Source organism: Peromyscus leucopus, chromosome 2 (assembly GCF_004664715.2).
Source record: "Peromyscus leucopus breed LL Stock chromosome 2, UCI_PerLeu_2.1, whole genome shotgun sequence".
Taxonomy (NCBI): Eukaryota; Metazoa; Chordata; class Mammalia; order Rodentia; family Cricetidae; genus Peromyscus; species Peromyscus leucopus.
In genome coordinates, this window is record NC_051064.1 from 142,143,309 (window position 1) to 142,161,565 (window position 18,257).

General features: G+C 54.1%; 1 protein-coding gene across 6 annotated transcripts in view; it reads right to left on the reverse strand.

The window, feature by feature from the left end:
* Positions 1-18,257, reverse strand: part of Crocc (ciliary rootlet coiled-coil, rootletin) — a 44,914-nt gene that overhangs the window by 20,992 nt on the left and 5,665 nt on the right. For 2 of the 6 annotated variants that reach the window (XM_037203155.1, XM_028880707.2), the window contains exons 2-15: positions 17,827-17,968; positions 15,981-16,135; positions 11,137-11,322; positions 10,966-11,049; positions 10,833-10,894; positions 10,588-10,753; positions 10,106-10,212; positions 6,923-7,159; positions 6,381-6,477; positions 5,804-5,887; positions 5,240-5,473; positions 4,556-4,755; positions 2,300-2,482; positions 389-533 (exon numbers count right to left, since the gene is read on the reverse strand). In XM_037203155.1, the coding sequence (XP_037059050.1) occupies positions 389-533; positions 2,300-2,482; positions 4,556-4,755; positions 5,240-5,473; positions 5,804-5,887; positions 6,381-6,477; positions 6,923-7,159; positions 10,106-10,212; positions 10,588-10,753; positions 10,833-10,894; positions 10,966-11,049; positions 11,137-11,322; positions 15,981-16,115 (1,920 nt within the window). In that variant the 5' untranslated portion in view covers positions 16,116-16,135; positions 17,827-17,968. Of the gene's footprint in view, positions 1-388; positions 534-2,299; positions 2,483-4,555; positions 4,756-5,239; positions 5,474-5,803; positions 5,888-6,380; positions 6,478-6,922; positions 7,160-10,105; positions 10,213-10,587; positions 10,754-10,832; positions 10,895-10,965; positions 11,050-11,136; positions 11,323-15,980; positions 16,136-17,075; positions 17,704-17,826; positions 17,969-18,257 lie in introns of those variants that run through there. The other 4 variants (XM_037203152.1, XM_037203153.1, XM_037203154.1 and 1 more) reach the window with 4 other exon arrangements.

Here is an 18,257-nt window from a genome sequence, read left to right on the forward strand (position 1 = left end):
CAAAGCTACACAGAGAAACCCTGTCTCGAAAAAAAAAAAACAAAAAAAAATAAAAAAATAAATAAATAAAAAGTCAGCTGGGTGGTGGTGGTGCATGCCTTTAATTCCAGCACTTGGGAGGCAGAGGCAGGTGGATCTCTGTGAGTTCAAGGCCAGTCTGGTCTACAAAGCAAGTTCCAGGATAACCAGCGTAACACAGAGAAACCCTGTCTTGAAAAACCAAAAAATTTAAAAATAAATAAATAAATAAATAGAAAATAAAATGAAAAGTCAGTCTGTATCCAGAGAAAGAGGTCAGTGACATGAGTGACATGCTCCGACAGTAGCCTGAGAAGGGTCAGCCTGTAGGCAGTGGAGAATCATGAGCTGTGCAGCTGACAGGACTCACCTTGGTCAGCGCCTCGGCCACCTCTGCCTTCTCCGCCTGCAGCACATCCCTCTGCAGTATGGCACAGCTCAGTGCCTCTCGCACCTCCACCAGCTCCTTAGCCAGCCCCGAGCGCTTCACTTCCAACTGCTCCAGCTGCCTGTGGCTGTGGGACAGAGGACTGTTGTGGCATATTCCTTTTACACTGTGTGAGAATGTGTCACTGTGACTGGTTTAATAAGAAGCTAAGTGGCCAATAGCTAGGCAGGAGGTATAGCAGGGACTTCTGAACAGAGAGAGCTCTGGGAAGAAGAAAGGCAGAGTCGCCAATCAGATGTGGGAAAGCCAGGATGGGCATAATGGAGATGAGGTAATGAGCACGTGGAAGAATGTAGATTAAAAAAATGGGTTAATTTAAGTTATAAGAGCTAGTTAGAAACAAGCTTAAGCTAAAGCTGGGCCTTCATAATTAATAATAAGTCTCTAGGTCATTTTTTCTTATTATTTTATGTGTACTGGGTGTTTTGCCTGCGTGTATGTCCATATGAGGGTGTCAGAATTCCTGGAACAGGAGTTACAGATAGTTTTGAGCTGCCATGTTAGTGCTGGGAATTGAACCCAGGTCCTCTGGAAGAACAGCCAACTGCTGAGCCATCTCTCTAGCCCATCCATGGGCTGGTGAAAGTCTGTCTACATATGGCGTTCCAATGTATATCCACATAAGGCCTGAGAAAGCTAAAAAAAAGTTTGGAACACAGAGTCAAATGTGCTTCCTGGTGCAGCCTCCTGGTGACCAGTCTCTTGGGTAGGCTGTACAGAAACTGCCTGGGGCTGGAGCCAGCCTCTGGTGCCATGCACCAGCACCAGCACCAGGAGTTAGGCTAAGCCATGCTGGTGGCTGACACAGCAGTTTAAGATTTGTCTCACACCATCAGAAAACACTACAGATGCTTAGTAAGGCCAGGCCCAGACACAGAAAACCTCTAAAAAGGTATGATATGTTTTAAAATGTGCTTTGATGATGAAGAAAATGGGTATAAACAGTCATAGAAAAATAGTTTATAATTAATAAAGTCTTTAAAAAAGAACAGCATAAAAAATAAGCCACATAAGGATGGAATATTATAACACAGGGGTTTGGACCTTATGTGGTGCTTTGTTAATTTTGAATTTTTTGAATGCTAGTGAACAGAGAACGACAGCGGCTGAGAGACACTGGATTGTGGAAGGGACTGATGAATTAAACCAGCCTAGACACTTCAGGGATGCCTTAACTTTAAAATGGAAGTCAGAAAATGTATTGCTTTGGGGAAGAGGTTATGCTTTTGTTCCACAGGAAACGAAAGGCTGTGGATTCGTTTAAGGTTAAAGAGGCACAGTCAGATTTGATCAGGGAAGACCCCCTGAAAATCCTGGCTATAGACATAAAGAAATAAACCTAGAAAAACTACAAGACAGATGACATATATTTTATTTGCTCAAACATAAAAAAAAAATCATCTTTGGCTGGCTTGTATACAATACCCAGTCACAGTTGTGTTAATGCAGAAATGTGTGTTTCCTTTGAAAGTTTGTGTTTTCAGAACAAGGGGACCAGACACAATGAAAACGGGTGGCCCCGGTGACCCAGCCTCTCAGATGCCTCTGTTGCAGTTTCCTCAGAATTCTATATCCAGAACAACTTCAAGGCTGCCGACTGAGATGGTCCAGCCTCACAGACTACTCCAGCCACAACTACAGATAAGCCCTACATTTCCCCATCACACCGAGACCAGACAACATCCAACTCTCTCAGGACTGACCATTATCTTGGTTTTCTCAGGGTCCCCTAAAGATGTTGTTGCCCCTAGACAACAGGAAGCAGTAGAGAGAACATGATGCCCACATTCCCGAGAGGTGCGATGGAGAGACCCCAGGTGAGCAGGGACCCACCTGCGCTCCAGCTCTCTTCGGGCCCGGGCGCCCTCCTGCACCGAGTCCTCTTGCTCGTCCTCCAACTGGGTGTGCTGACGCCTCAGCTCCTCCTGGGCCGACTGCAGCTTTTCCAGTTCTTGGCGTAGCTCCTCAGCCTGCTGCTGGGCCACCTGCAGGCTGTGGGCCAGGCTGCCCTTCTCCCTACAGGACAAGCAAGGAGAGGACAGGGCTTTTCTGAGGCTGCTCTCCACCAGGGAAGGTGGTCGGACTGACTACTCTGACCACATCCCCTGTCCTCCAGGATACTGCCTCCAGGAAGCCTTCCCTGATGCTTCTCACAGCTAACTCATCTCATATCACCCAGCACTGAGAATATCTTTCCTCCCAATTTTGCATCTCTACAGACCCAAGGAATGGGGGAAGATACTGGTGTTGCCTGCAAGTACCCCAGCAGGGGGGACAGGCCAGAGCCAGGCTCCTAGGACACACAGGCATCTTGCGTGCCAGTTCTAAGGTGCATGGCCAGGAAACACCTGTCATCTATCACCCTCGATCCTGGCAAGCTGGACAGAGCTGGATCTGTCTGGATCCCAGAGCTTCACACTGCACAGAGCAGCAGCATGTACCCAGTGTGCCACAGAGGAAGGAGGAAGCCAGTGGGAATGCCCGAGGCTTGCAGAGAGTTGCCACCTTCCCCAGCTCCAGTCCAGTGCAGAAGCTGGAGGCTCCCTTGTCAGCCAGGGTTTGGAGATCAGGCTAAGGGCTGCCCACCTCTTTATTACAGGGTGGCAACCCCCAAATATACTAAATACCAAGGTGAAAAACAGCTTGTGGCATGATATTAAGACAGCAGAATGCAAAATGGGTTTCTCACCAAGGACACAACCTTTAAAAGACCCAGTTCCTTCCCACACAAAGAAACCCAAGGCTGGGTCCCAGCTGAGCCACACTGCCACTTCATCTACACTTGGAGTGTGGTCTGGGAAGTCCTTCTCCAGCTGTGTGATGGCAGACCTGACAGAAGCATATACACTTGAGATAACATGGGCACAGCACTTGCCACACAGCCTGGAACACAGTAGGTCTACAAATGCACACATGCATGCCTACTGTGCTTCCATACTGCCAGGTCTATGGAAGGCAAAACCAGAACTCCACCGGGTTTTTTGTTTTTCCTTTTTTCTCTTTCTTTCTTTCTGCGTGTGTGTGTGTGATGGCACACGAGTGAAGATCAAGGATAACACTCCTCTTGAGCACGCGCTGCTCTTGCAGGACCAGCTCATCTCTCAGCATCCACCTAGGGTGGCTCACAGTCACCTCAAACCTCAGATCCACAGGGACCTAGCTGACAGCTCTGCTTCTAGGAGCGCACATATCCACATCATCGCCACCACCACCATCATCATCATCACCACCACCATCACCATCATCATCACCATCACCATCATCATCATCACCACCACCACCATCACCACCATCACCACCACCATCACCATCATCACACACATCACCACCACCATCACCATCATCACCACCACCATCACCACCACCATCACCACCACCATCACCATCATCATCACCATCATCATCACCATCATCATCTTCTTCTTTTAAAAGTTTCTACCAGGACTGGGCATAGTGGCGCACACCTTTAATCCCAGCATTAGGGAGGCAAAGGCAGGCGAATCTCTGGGAGTGCAAGCCCAGCCTGGGCTACAGAAAGAGCTCCAGGCCAGCCAGGGCTACATAGAGAACTGTCTTAAAAAAAAAAAAAGAAAAGAAAAGCAGGAACTAGTAGCTCACATCCAAAATCCAGCACTTAAGACACTGAGGCAGGAGGACTGCCCCAAGTTTGAGGTCAGTTCAGAATATATAGTAGTTCCAAGCCAGCCAGGGCTACATAGTAAGGCTCTGTCTCAAAATAAATAAATAAATAAATAAAACTCAGATAACAAAAAAACTATCTCTAGTTTGGCTGGGATGTAGCTCAGTGATAGAGTACTTCTCTGGCATGCACCAGGCTTAAGTTCATTCCCAGCCGGGAGCAACCAACCAACAGGAAACAGTTCAGAACAGCACTTGAGAGCGAAATTCTAGAATGTTCTATAGCCACATTTGGCAATGAAGGCACTTGCAATGTGGCAAGGGTAACAAGAACTGAATTTTTACTTCCTTGAAAACTGTCAAATTTTTCACCTGGATGGTAGGGACCCTCCGGCTGAAAGGCCTGGCTGGCTAGGCCCAGGGCCTCCTGCTGCCCTGTAGGCCTCGCACCTGCTCAGGAGCTCGTTGGCACTGCGCAGGCGCTGGGCCTCACGCAGGGCATCCTCTTGGGCCCGCGCTGTGACCGCTGTCTGGTCCTGCAGGCGCTGCAGCTGCTCCTCTAGGCCGCGCCGCTCACTCTCGCTGTCACTGAGCTGCTTGCGCACGGTGCCCAGCAGGTCTTGGCTGGCTTCATAGCGCCCACGCATGTCCTGGAGTATGGGGGTGACGGGGTCTGGAAGAGCCCACTCACTCTCTCCTAACAACTCCATAGCATTGGACATGCCTAAGGCAGCAGAGGGCACCCCTCCACTCCTGTGTCCTCACCTCCCTGCCAACCGGGCAACTCTAACTAGCGCCCCCAGGGGCCGGTATGGAAAACCGCCCAGGAACACCGGCCCCTAGATGCTGACTCCACCCACCGAGGGCCCAGGCCCCGCCCCCTCGTTTCCTCCCTGCAACCCTGGTTCCCAAGCTCCCTTCGTCCTAGGCTCAGATTCTTCCTCCCAGACTTGTCTTAGGGTCCTGGCCCCAGGCTTTATCTCCTTTTCTGAGGGCTCCAGCCCCTTTTCTGAGGCACTCCCAACCATCCAGGCACTCCGGGCTCAGATTCTGTGACTCTCAGCAGCCGTTTGTTCAGGGCCCCAGTCCCGCCCCCAGGGTCCCTGGCTGCGGGACGCTCAGGCCCGTTAATACCTGGACCTGCAGCTGGCGCTTGTGCAGGGCGGAGTGGATCAGCGTGAGCGTGGAGGAGTCAGAGCAGGCTGGGGACAGGCCTCGGCGCGGAGAACGACCTCGACCCGGGGAGGAGTGCCGTGGTGGGGTTGGGGTCCGCGGGCCAGAGAGTCCCCGCAGGCTGCCGTCAGAGGTGTCCCCAGTGCGCCCTGAGCTGCTGAGCTGGACACCACTTTCTGTGTCCGATAGAGCAGCCTTGGGGGGAGAGAGAAAAGGGGAGTCGAGGTTATCAGGTGACTGGCAGAAGCGAGGCAACGCTGACACGTCCCACATGCCCCTTCTCCCAAGAAGCCTTCCTGAGTCGTCTCTGGCAGAATGCAGCCCTCCAGGCAAGGTCTACCATTCACTGTCCTTCACTGTCCTCACAGCCTCACAGGGTTCCGTGGGGCAAGGCTAGGTGAGCCAGCAGAGGTCGACAGCAGCCAAGGTGAAAGGCCCCACCCACTTCCAGTTCATCCCAGGCTCCCAAGGGCTGTGGCGGGGGCTCAGAATTGGTTGGCCGGCCCTGTGTGGGCTGTAACCTGCCTGTGCTAGGTCCCTCAGCGTCTGCTGCAGCCCCTCTCCATCCTCAGTGTCCAGGGCTGCCTGCTCCTGGAGCCGCAGAGACTCCTAGTGACAAGAAAGGTTGGTCACAGTCCCGCCAGAGTATGAAGTCACGTCTTCCTGCCCCTCTTGGGTAGCAGTTATGGCTATACCCACGGGCCAGCTGCCCTCACCAAACACATGAGGCCCAGTGAAGTACAGTGCCCTGTCCCAGTCACATGACCTAGTGAAGAAGAACCCAAGCCCTGCCCCAAAAGGAGGTGTGGAGCCCAGGCAGTGTCCTAGAGGTATGCATCTGGAGGGGAGGCAGTGGCAGTCCCCTGGGAGCTCAAGCGGGGGTCCAAGTCCTGGCTCCCCATGCTGGATTGGAGACCCCGGGCTTTGGTTTCCTCAACTGTGTAATGGCTGCTGAAGGGCACAGAGGAGGTGAATGTCACTGTGGTAAGCCTGACAGGCACTATGAGGACAGCACCCACTCTGGGTGGGACATTCAAGCAGCCTGGCCCTCAGCCAGTAGCCATGGATTTGGCTGGTGCCACATCATGCTGCTACATCTCACCAGGGCCTCCAACTTGTCGGAAAGGGTCCTGTTGACCTGGTCCTTCTCTGTGTTCTGGTTCTGAAGGTGCTCCACGGACAGGGCCAGCTCTGTCACTCTGAAGGAAGGAGGAAAGAGGTGAATGGGAGAGCTGCCTCCGCTTCTTAAGTCCAGCATAAGTCCTCTGTGTTCCCAAAACTGAACAAGGACCCTAGGATCCACCTCTCCAGGTATGGGACCTGGAGTAAGTCACTTGTCACCTGAGGGCCTCTGATGTCCCAGCTGTAAAATGGGAATGAGGTTACTTCTGGCTGAGTCTCATGAGAGAGCCGTGGGGACTCACTCTGGAGGCAGGAGTTGAGGTCATACATGTCATCAGAGGTTGAACTGCCTGCAGTACGTCTAGACCCCAGTCCTCTGAACCTCAAACACGGTGCCTGGGAAGTCCAGCCAGGCTCACCTGGCGAAGGGCCCAGCCCTGGTGACCACACTCCCCTCTGAGTCCCCAGGTGAGCCCCTCTGCAAGGGAGCTGGCCACAGATGGGCCGCCTGCTGCTACCCACCTGGCACTAAGGTCAGCCTTGTCCAGGTCACTCTGCACCTGCAGCTGGGCCAGGTCCTTCTCCCGGAGCAGCTTGGCCCGTAGCTGCTCCTCCAGCTGGGCCTGCAGCAGCGTTTGCTTCTCCAGAGCTGCCTCAGCCCGGCTCTCAGCCCGCTGCAGGCTGGCACTCAGTCCCAGGCCCAACTCCTGGACAGCCCGGGATGTGCGGACTAGCTCCCCACCCAGCTGCAGTAGGTCTCTGAGAGAAAGCAGAATAAGGGAGTGTGGGGTGGTCCCTAAGTACAAATCAAAACTACACTGCAACATTATCTGTCACGATCAGATTATGGAAATAAGGTCATGTTATGCCCAACATGGGTGAGGCTGTGGAGAAACTGGCTGTGCCCTATACAGCTGATGAAGAACAAGTGGGCAGAGCCACAGGGGAGGGCAGTTAGGAAAATCCCTGAAAGGTATGAACATCTGGGCCCTTTGCATCTAAGAATGCATCTCCCAGTCAGGCTCAGCACAAGACAGTGACAGATGGCTAACGGCAGCAGAGCAGTGTAGGAATCCTGGAGATACCAAAACACCCATGAAAAGGCAGGTGGCTGTTAAATAAATCATGGCAGGCCCAGTCAGTGGGTCCTACAGCCAAGAACAACCAATGGGGAAGCTACTCCTGGTGTGTACACCTCCCAGAAAAATGACCAGATGAGGCAGGATTCTTCAAGAACAGCAAATTAGCTGAGCAGTGGTGGCACACACCTTTAATCCCAGCACCCGGGAGGCCAAGGCAGGTGGATCTCTGCGAGTTCGAGGCCAGCCTGGTTTATAGAGTGAGCTCCAGGAAAGCCGGGGCTGTTTACACAGAGAAACCCTGTCTTGAACAACAATAACAAAAACAACAACAGCAAAGCTGAGTCAGATGGCAGAACAAAGTTCTCAGGAGACCAAAGCAGGCAGCATCCAGGCTGAGATCTCGTCTCCAAAAACGGGTGTTAAGGACTGAAACCGCTTAGGGTAAAGGTGCCTGCTGCAAAGCCTGATGACCTGGGTGCGATCTTGGTGATCTACATGGTGGAAGGAGAGAGCTGACTCCCAAAAGTTGTTCTTAGCTACCACACATGTGTGTACACACACACACACACACACACACACACACACACACACACACACTGTAAAAGCACAATGGAGAAGAAGCAAAGATGAGATTATACACAGAGATATATATGCCCCAAAGACTCTGCCTCCTGAGCGTTGAGACGAAAGGCCCATGCCGCGCTGCTGCCGCCCCGCCTCCCACCACTCGGCTAGTGGCACATGCCTTTAATCACAGAATTTGGGAGGCGGAGGCAGAAGGATTCTCTGTGAGTGTGAGACCAGCCTAGCCTATGGTTCAAGCTCAAGGCGACACAGGGCTATATAATGAGATAGATCCTTTCTCAAATTAAAAACAAGGTCCACTTAGAACCTCACCGTGGGCCCGCTCACTCACTCTGAAGTGCAATGCTAGGCATCCAACAGCAGGGGGCGGGGGAGTGCCTCAGGCTGTAGGTAACACACAGTAGTATGTCAAGCAAAGTATCAAACATTTCTGATGCAGTTTTCAGCCTGGCATTGGGCCAGAAACACCATCACAGGCTGCAGATACCTGCCCCAGGCCCAGGGGCCTCCTGTGAGGGAATACTGCACTGCTGGGGTCCGAGTCTTGCCAAGGAAAAAGCAATCTGCAGCTCTAGCCGTGGATGCGTGCAGGCTCATGCACACAGGAGGCAGCAAAAGCTGGACTACAGGAACCCCCGAGGACAGGCAGCTGTTCCCTTAACAAGTGAGAGGCTTAAAGGAAGAAAAAGTTTAGACAGGTATGGTGCGTGACACAGACCTGTATTCCCAGCACTTGGAAGAAAAAGATCCAAGTCCTGGGCTGGGACCATGGCTCAGTAGATAGAGTGCTTGCCTAACAAATGCCAAGTCCTAGGTTCAGTCCCCAGCAACACATAAACTTGGAATGGTAGCACACGCCTGTAACTCCAGCACGCCAATGGAAACAGGAGGGTCAAAGTTCAAAGCCATCATCCTGTACAGTGAGTTCCAGGATAGCTTGGAACGCAAACGACTCTAAGAAAGAAAAAATGGGGTTGGGGATTTAGCTCAGTGGTAGAGCGCTTGCCTAGCAAGCACAAGGCCCTGGCTTCAGTCCTCAGCTCTGGAGGAGGGGGGGAGATTTTTACAAAAAAAATAGCACATGCCTTTAATCCCAGCACTCGGGAGGCAGAGGCAGGCGGATCTCTGTGAGTTTGAGGCCAGTCTGGACTACAGAGTGAGATCCAGGAAAAGCGCAAAACTACACAGAGAAACCCTGTCTTGAAAAACCAAATAGAAAAAGAAAGGAAAAAAATTCAAAAATTTAAAAATCTGCTGAGCATGGTAATGCACACGTTTAGTCCCAGCACTCGGGAAGCAGAGCAGGTGGATCTCTGAATTGGAGGCTAGCCAGAGCTACATAGTGAGATGCTGTCCAAAAAAAAAAAAAAAAAAAAAAAAAAAAATTAAATCACATTTTGTGAATATCTACAGCTCCTGATTCAAACAAACCGTAAAGACAAAGAGGGAGGCAGCCTTCAAATCCAAACTCAGCTGTGTCGCAGGACATTTGTTTACCCTGTGTGAAGATGTGTCGCTGTAGCTGGTTTAATAACGGCTGAGTGGCCAATAGCTAGGCAGGAGAGAACAGGGTAAAGAACGGATCTCGGGATGAATCTCGGCGTGAGGAAGACCCAGCCAGACACTGAAGAAGTTGGGCATGCGGTATGGAGGAGAGGCAACTGAGCCACTTGGCAGAATGTAGATTCGAAGAAACAGGTTAAATTATGTTATAAGAGCGAGTGGGACAAGCCTAAGCTAGAGGCCACACTTTCATAGTTAATAGTAAGTCTCTGGGTCATTATTTGGGAGCTGGCAACCAGAGGAAAGTCTGACTACACAGACAGCTCTCTGCTGTGTGATCTGAGATGCTCATCAGCCTCTCTGATCTTTGATGCCTCAGAGGGGCACTGAATACAAGAGTAAATATCGTAGGAAGAGCACAGTCCAGCTGAGCCCCAGCAAAGCTGACTGCCTCTCTTCCTGCAAGCTGCCTCCCCATCCCCAGAGGCAGCCCATGGAAAGGTGCACCCCATGCTCCCCAGCGGCCAGGCCTCACCTCTCGGTACCCATCTTCACCTCGCTGACCAGCCGTCGGAGCCCCATGACCTGCCTCCAGAGGAGGAGCAGACGGCTGTGCTCTCTGCTGAAGTAGGTGTTGAAGGACTGTGGGGACAGACACACGGGGCTCTGGGGACGGACGCGGCTGCACTCCTGCCCCAGTGCCCTGCCAGCTGACCTACGGAAGGGTCTGTGTTTCCCCATCGGACCTAGATTGGCCTCCCAGCTGCCAGGGTGTGACCATGACCATGGACTGGTCACTTAACTTTCTACAGGACATAACGACAGCACCTCGTCATGAGGAATAGAGGAAACTGAGAACCTGGCCCAGGGCTTACGTAACCAAGGCCAGTTCTCTCTTGATGACCGTGACCACTGCTACTGTGCTCACATGGTCAGGTTCCCTGTCCCTCTCAGGACCTGATCCAACCCTCTGCAGGGACCCCCACTGTCATGCTACCCCACTGGCACCCCACTTACCTCTTCCTCGCGCCTCCATGCTGCCTCCCTCTGCTCCAGCTCCTTGCAGCTGCGGGTCCAGTCACTGGTCACCTTGCGAATGTCCTCGCTCAGAGTCTGGTTGGCCAAGTTTGCCTGGTCCAGCTGCTCTCTCAGCATGGCATTCACCTGGGCCAGGCTGGCACTTCTGGGAGAGCCGGATGGGGGTCGGTGAGCACTTGCTCACTTGTCCAGGAGGCCACCCCCTGGCTGTGCCACACCCTCACCTCTGCTGCTCCTCCTCCAGACGCAGAAGGGCGCTGTCCAGGTCCTGGCTGTGTTCTGTGTCCTAGGTGAGGAGGAGAGGAGTCAGGACAGGCGGGAGGAGGGCGGCTGTGCCTGCCCCACCCTGGCACCCACCCTCAGGCGCTGCTGCTCCAGCTCGGTGGACTTCTCCAGCAACTGCTTCTCCAGCTGTGAGCACTCTTTCTTGTACTGCAGAATCTGGCAACGTGCAGGAAGCGGTGTGAGCCCAGGAGTGAGGGCTGAGTGAAGCGGGGTGAGGCAGGGATGGGGGTGGGCAGCCCTGACCTTGGCCTGCAGCCGCTGCACTAGCTGGGCTTGCCGCTGCTGGCCCTCCTGGTAGGCCTGCAGCTTGCGCCGGTAGGAGGCCTGCTCCTCCTGCAGCTGCCTCCGCAGCTCCACGCTCTGCCGCACCAGCCCCTTGGGCTCCTGCGCCTCCAGCTCCCCAGTCTCCAGCCGCACAGCCTGCTCCAGCTGCAGGGAAGGGCCCTGGGTGAGAGTCCTGTGCTTCAAGCAGGCCCAGGCCTCTTCAGGAGACATCAGCCTGGGCTCAGACCCACAATGCCTTGCAAGCTGACAGCACTCCAAGGAGCAGTCACAGGCAGGTAGGCCCAGGATGCAGTGCACATGTGTATGACACATGAGCATACAGATGGAGCTTGCATGAGCACACAGCTGAACCAGGCATGGACACACAGGCAGGGCAATGCATAGGCATACGGAGCATGGCACCCAGATGGGACATGCTTGGGCACACAGGGCAGGCATGGGCTGGTGTGGACACACAGATGGGACATGCTTGGACACACAGGGCAGGCATGGCTGGTGTGGGCACACAGATGGGACATGCTTGGGCACACAGGGCAGGCATGGCTGGTGTGGGCACACAGGACAGGCTTGGGCACACAGATGGGACATGCTTGGGCACAGGGGCAGGCATGGGCTGGTGTGGGCACACAGATGGGACATGCTTGGGTACACAGGGCAGGCATGGGCTGGTGTGGGCACACAGATGGGACATGCTTAGACACACAGGACAGTACAGGCACAATGCCTGGGAATATATGTGGGTTGGGCATGGGCACACAGATGAGACATGCTTGGGTACACAGGCAGGCATGGGCTGGTGTGGGCACACAGATGGGACATGCTTGGACACACAGGACAGGTACAGGCACACAATGCCTGGGAATATATGTGGGGTGGGCATGGGCACACAGATGGGACATGCTTGGGCACATAGGGCAGGCATGGGCACACAGATGGGACATGCTTGGACACACGGGACAGGCACAAGCACACAATGCAGACATGGGAATATATGTGGGGTGGGCATGGGCATGCAGATAGAGCAGGTATAGGCACACAGACAGGCAATCATAGGCACACAGGAGACAGGCGTGTGCAGGTAAGCCTACCACCACATGTCTGCAAACGCATGTGGAGGCAGACTGCAGAAGTACCAGTCTGCTGCGGGCATTCTCTGCCACTCTTTCAGAACCCTGAGTCCACCCCACTATGGTTCATGCCTCAGTCTGCTGCCATGTCTCCCCACCCCTCTCCCTTCCCCAAGGCAGGCTCAGGAAAGCCTGGATTTTTGTTCCCTTTGGATTTGAATACCTAGGACATTGGCTGTGGGGTGCCCTGGCCCCTCAGGGAATATTTGAGACCAGTGAACTAACGTGAGTGCATAGTGAATCTATTCAGAACAGAGGTGTCAGTATGCATAAGATCTGAGCTCACAGAGAGCACATAATGCACAAAGGCAGTCTCCAGTGTCCCAGGGGGACACATGAGCTTCCAATAAACACACCTTAAGATATATGTGTGCACCCCATTGCACCCCATCCAGCACTGCTTTGCCTCCCTAACCCTACCTCTCCCTCACCTCACAGGAGCCTCCCCTGTCCAGCTCCCTCCACTCCAGGTGTGTGCAGTGTGCCACCCTCAGACCCCATGGGTACACAGAGGAGGCCTGTCCACCAGCCCTCTCAAGCCCCCTGTTCAGGTGCCGGATAGTCCTGCCTACTCTTCCTGGGTACTGTCCCCTCAGCTTCTGGCTGTCAGGGAAGGGGTTGAGGGCGAAAGGACTGAAGATGAGCAGACTTAGGGTCATGAGCACAGACAGGGCACTGAGGACAGCCAATGGATGATCCCCAGCCTAGCTGACTGACGCCAACCCACACTTATCATCCATCTCCCAAGTACCCAGGCTTTTCTTACCCACACTAACCTGGGGTTCAGGCCAGGTCAGTGGCCCTCCAGGCCTGTACTAGCCAGTGTACCTGGTAGATGCTCTAAGCGCCACCCTCAGCAGTGGTGGTGGGTAGGGTGACTGTGCTGACTGGGATGACACCAACAGGGAGGGGCTGACGAACACAGCACAGACTGCTAAGGGAGTGGCAATAGGAACTTTCTGAGTCTGTGGCAAATGTCCACATAGAGCCCCAAGCAAGCAGAGAAGTGGACAGTATCGACATCTATCACACAGCCCTGAGATACGTGTGCTTCGTGCATCGGTGAGTGTGCCTCGTGCATCGGTGAGTGTGCCTCGTGCATCGGCGAGTGTGCCTCAGAGAGTGGGGGGTGGTTAGCCATATCTCCACATGGGACCCTGCACGCCTTGGATGCACTGGGTGTGTGCTGACATTTGGTGTCCTGGCCTTCTCATGATCCAGGCTATGGACCACAGGGGTGGTACAGACATTATGTCTATCTGTATGTACCAGGACATGTGCTTGTGTGTCTGTGTATGCCAGGGAGGCGTGGCATGACATAAACTGGGGGCCTGGGGAAGAGTCTGAGCTCCTTGGGTCACAGTTAGCGGTAATGACTGCACTGTGCATGTGTGAGTGCCTTTGTGGGCTGACAGATGATGGCTCTTGCTGGCTTCTGTCCTTTCTGCCGTCTGTGTCCAGCCAGGAGATGCATACAGTGCTCTGTGCAGTCGGTTCCTGTACGCAGAGGTACTGTGATTGCTCACCAGAGTGTTGCTCTGGGCCAGGGCAGGGCTGTGTGGTGTCTGGCTCATACAGTCTGTGAGTCTGAGTGCATCCACAGGGTGGGCTTGATTCTAGGTGTTGTGTTCTAGGTGGGGTCTATTTGTGGCCTGCACTGTGTGTGCTTTGCACATCCATGTGACCCCAGCGCTACCGGCTTCTGTGGTGGGGAAGGTTTCTGGTCCGTTACTAGGGACTCCACCCGTTTCCCTGGCGCTCAGTGCCAGGCTCCTGCAGGCCATACCTCACCTCTCTCCACAGACTCTGCCCTTTACAAAAGAGCCTTTCGATGTGACTTGCAATTCCAACGGAAAGGAGGCCGCCACAAGAATGGATGAAAGTAGTTTGTTGTCTCCTTAGCAACTGCTGCTCTGCTGCCCCCTTAAACTCTCTAAGCCCAGGTTGCCATGGACACTGGGGGAACCCAGGGAATCTGTTCCCTAGAGCCAAGGAATAATAATGCCACTGCCTCTTTCCCACCTACCTCACCCTACCCCTGTTTCTTGGGGATACTGAGGTATACTATTACTTGGGAGGTGGCCTCCGAGAGTCCTGCCTCAGTTTCTCCACAGGACATCCAATGAGCAGAGCATGAATCCTGACTCTTGTCCCACTCCCTCTCCCAGGCGGATGTGGGATTTGAAGGATGAGAACAACTTCACTAGCTGCCCCGACCAGTCCACCATGCCAGTGTGACCACAGGGCGCCTGTCACCGGCAGGCACGGGCTGAAGAGAGTACCAGCCAATGTATCATACAACCACAGCCCTGGACCAGTGGGCCCTGTCCAGCTTCACCACTGCCCTTGGGCCTAGCATGCTTTTCTGCGGACCTCAGTTTCTCCATCTGTAATAAGGTGATCACTGGGTTCTTATGCTCTCTGTGGACCCTTCTCCTCCAGGAAAGGCCTTCAAGGTCATTTTCATCCAATTTCTGCCTCCGTGTGGGGTCTCACCCAAACTCTCTCAGACACAGAACAATTAAAAGCCCAGGCAATTTGTGCCACTATATGAGGGAAGGTCTAGATGGGCACAGCCCCTCAGGCCCCACTGCAGACCCCCCAGCAGCTATGTCCCCGAAGAGAAGGGACCTCCCACCCACACCTCTCCTCCCCTTCCTTGTCAATCGGGGGCAGTGTGAGCTTCAGTTGCTGAAGTTGGCACCTAAGAGGTCGTCCCCAGGGGACTGGCACTGTGCTCTGGGCCAAGAAGGTCTAAGCAGCAGGAGGCTGATTCTGGCCCATCAACAGTACCAACCCAGGACTCCTGCCACCCTGTCTCTGCACCCCCTGCAGACCCCAAGAAATGAATTGTTGAGTGTCCTCAAAGCTAGGGAACCACCACGGGGCCTCCACTCTGCTCCTTGGCAAGCCCCAACAAGTCAGAGGCTTGTCTGAGCAGGCAGTGCCAGGACATGCTCCACAACCAGAGGTGTACAGAACACACACAAGACAATACACAGGGCTCCATACAGACAGGGCCTCCCACCAGCACACGGTGAATGCTAGAGGAGCCAGCAGGCTCTCTGCACACCCCCAAAACAAAGGCAATAGATAGTCCTGGCCTGGGAGCCAGGACACCAGAGTCTTGTCTTAACTGGCTGTGCGACACAAGGCGTGGCGCTTTCTTTCTCTCTCTGAGCCTCTATTTTCCCCTTGGTTAAATGGGTACTATAACGGTACAGACTTTGGTACAGTAAATAGAAAGGACCCAGGATATTTCTGGCATGTAGTATGCATTCCATAAATGGTAGCTGCCTTTTTGCTTTTTGTTTTTCGAGACAGGGTTTCTCTGTGTAGCCCCGGCTGTCCTGGAACTTGCTCTAGTAGACCAGGCTGGCCTCAAACTCACAGAGATCCGCCTGCCTCTGCCACCCCAGTGCTGGGACTAAAGGTGTGCGCCACCACGCTCTGCCAACGGCAGCTACTATTATAACCATTATCTGCGTACACACTCCATCCTTCACCCAACTCTTCTCAATCTTCCACCACCAGCAACTCCCCAAGGCCACACGAGCTCAAGGCCACCCCAGCTGACAGAGCTGCAGTCTGAACCAGGTGCCCATCCTCACCCAGTCAGCGGGCCTGGTCAGGACATCTCCTACCCCACCCACGCCGGGCCCCAGCAGCACCCACCCTCTCACTGACGGCATTGTACTTGATGGCAAGCTCATCACGCTCGGCACGGCTCTGGGCCAGCAGGTCCTCCACACGGGACAGCTCCTGCTGCAGCAGCTGGTTCTCCTCCTGCAGCGACAGCAGCGAAGCCATCTCTGGGACCTGGGCAGGGGCTGGCAAGGGACAAAGAGCTGAGGCCGATTTCTGTCTAGTGCAGAAGGGCACCACCCAAACAGGTGTCCTACTCGTTCCTGCGACAAGATGATGGGCCGGGGCCCTGGGAGGACCCTGGGCGTGTGTGGCTGCAGCAACTGAGGGCCAAGAGAGCCGAGGGACAAGAAGGCTGGCAAGAGAAGCCAAGAACTAGAGTTGTGTAGAAACAACCACAGCCAGTGTGGCCACATCCCCAGAACATGCAGGAGGGTGGCTCTAGCTAGGAGTCAAGAGAACATCTTTCTGTACCCACCCACCCCGGGGACATGAAGCTCTGAATTCTTGATCCCTCCTTTTCTGAGGACTAGTCTCCTTGGGGCCTCAATTTTACTCATCTATTAAATGGGTGGAACAGTAATGAGACCATGCCAGGAAAACGATCAAGCCTTACTCAAAGTCAGGGCTTCTCATAACTTTGCTTTGTTCCCTTGCTTTCTGTGAGGTAAGGTAGCCTAGGCTGGCACAGAACCCATGATCCCCTCCCTCTGCCCCTCGAGTGCTGGGATTTTAGACAAGCACCATGACCACCAGTCCTCTCATAACCAGGGCTTAAGATGGTAGAGGTTAGCTTGGGAAGAGGAAGGAGAGGAGAGGAAAGGCCAGAGGAGAAACCCTCTCCCTCCCCTGTGGGCTCTACTCTGACCCTGACAAACATGGACACACTCTGCAGGCCTTCTAGCCTTGGGGGGGGTTCGTTAAGTCTCCCCGACTCTGCAGTCCCAGCCTGCCTGGTCCCCTCAAAGAGACCGCCCAGCCCTGATCTGGAAACTGAACCAGATGGTAGCAGCGATTCAAAAAACACCAGAACAGCTGCCAGGGCTCCACACCACCAACTAACCAGCTGACCTCATGACCAGGCACTCAGGCAGGCTGCATAACCTGGTCGCGCATGCCACATACCAGGAGGAACTGCGGCCATCAGGCCTTGGCAGGAGCCTGGTCTCAACCGGCTGCCTCCCCACGTAATCTCAGCCTCAGACAGCTCACACCATCCCTGGGAGGAAATGTAGTATTTGGTGTTCAAATCCGAAGCAGAGAGCAGCGAGGGTTTGCCCGCCTTCTCCTCTAGCTGTGCCACGTGGGGAATAAATAAAATAAGTTCGGGCAAATTGGATCTCAGCCTCCATTTCCTCCTCCGTGAAGTAGATCCACGCCTCCCAGAGCTGCGCCTGTCTCCTTATGTGTATTCAAGAAGGGGCTGGGGATCCGGCTCAGTGCATAAGAGCACTTGCTACACAAGACTGAGCATCCAAGTTCAAATCCCAGCACCCACGCACAAAGCTGGGCATGGCCCCTCAGGTACCTGTAACCCAAGAGCTATTCAGGGAAGAGACAGGCGAATCAGGACTTGGCCGGCTGCCAGCCCAGCTCAAGGATGAGTGAGAGACCCTGCTGTAATGGAATAGGTGGAGAGCGATACTGCAGGAACCCTGTCCTCCTTTGATGTCCTCGTGCTCACAGGAAACATCTGCACACATGTGTATAGATCTCTCTCTCTCTCTCTCTCTCTCTCTCTCTCTCTCTCTCTCTCTCTCTCACACACACACACACACACACACACACACACACACACACACAGCACTATCTGTATCTATGGCTGCTGAGGAGAAAAGTAGGGAGAAAGGACCCTTGGCAGGGTGGCAGGTGGCACCTGGACTCTCAGGCTGAGAGAGGTTGCGGGTGATGACCTCCCTGATACAGACTGGCAGGCTGGTACCCTGGGAGTCCTGGGCTGGGCTCTGCACACTCAGGCTCTTCTCTTGGTCTGGTCTCAGGACACAGCTCTCCAGTGTCTGTGGAAGGAGAACGTTTTCAGGGACCCTAGACCCCTGGCTTCCTGGCCTGAGGGTTGGGCAAGTCCTGAGGCCGGAGTCTAGAGAACTCAGGAGATGAAGCTGATGCCTGAAGGGTAAAGTGCAAAGACTCCCTAGGAGTCTCTCCTAGGTCTGTGCTCCAGGCAGGACCTGAAGGCTCGAGAAGGAAACCAAGCCCACGGTAATTCAGGCACCACACTGGAGGCAGCTTGGGGGGGGGGGGGGGGGCCTCCAGTCCAGCTCCCACTGTAGGTAAGGAGGATTTTGC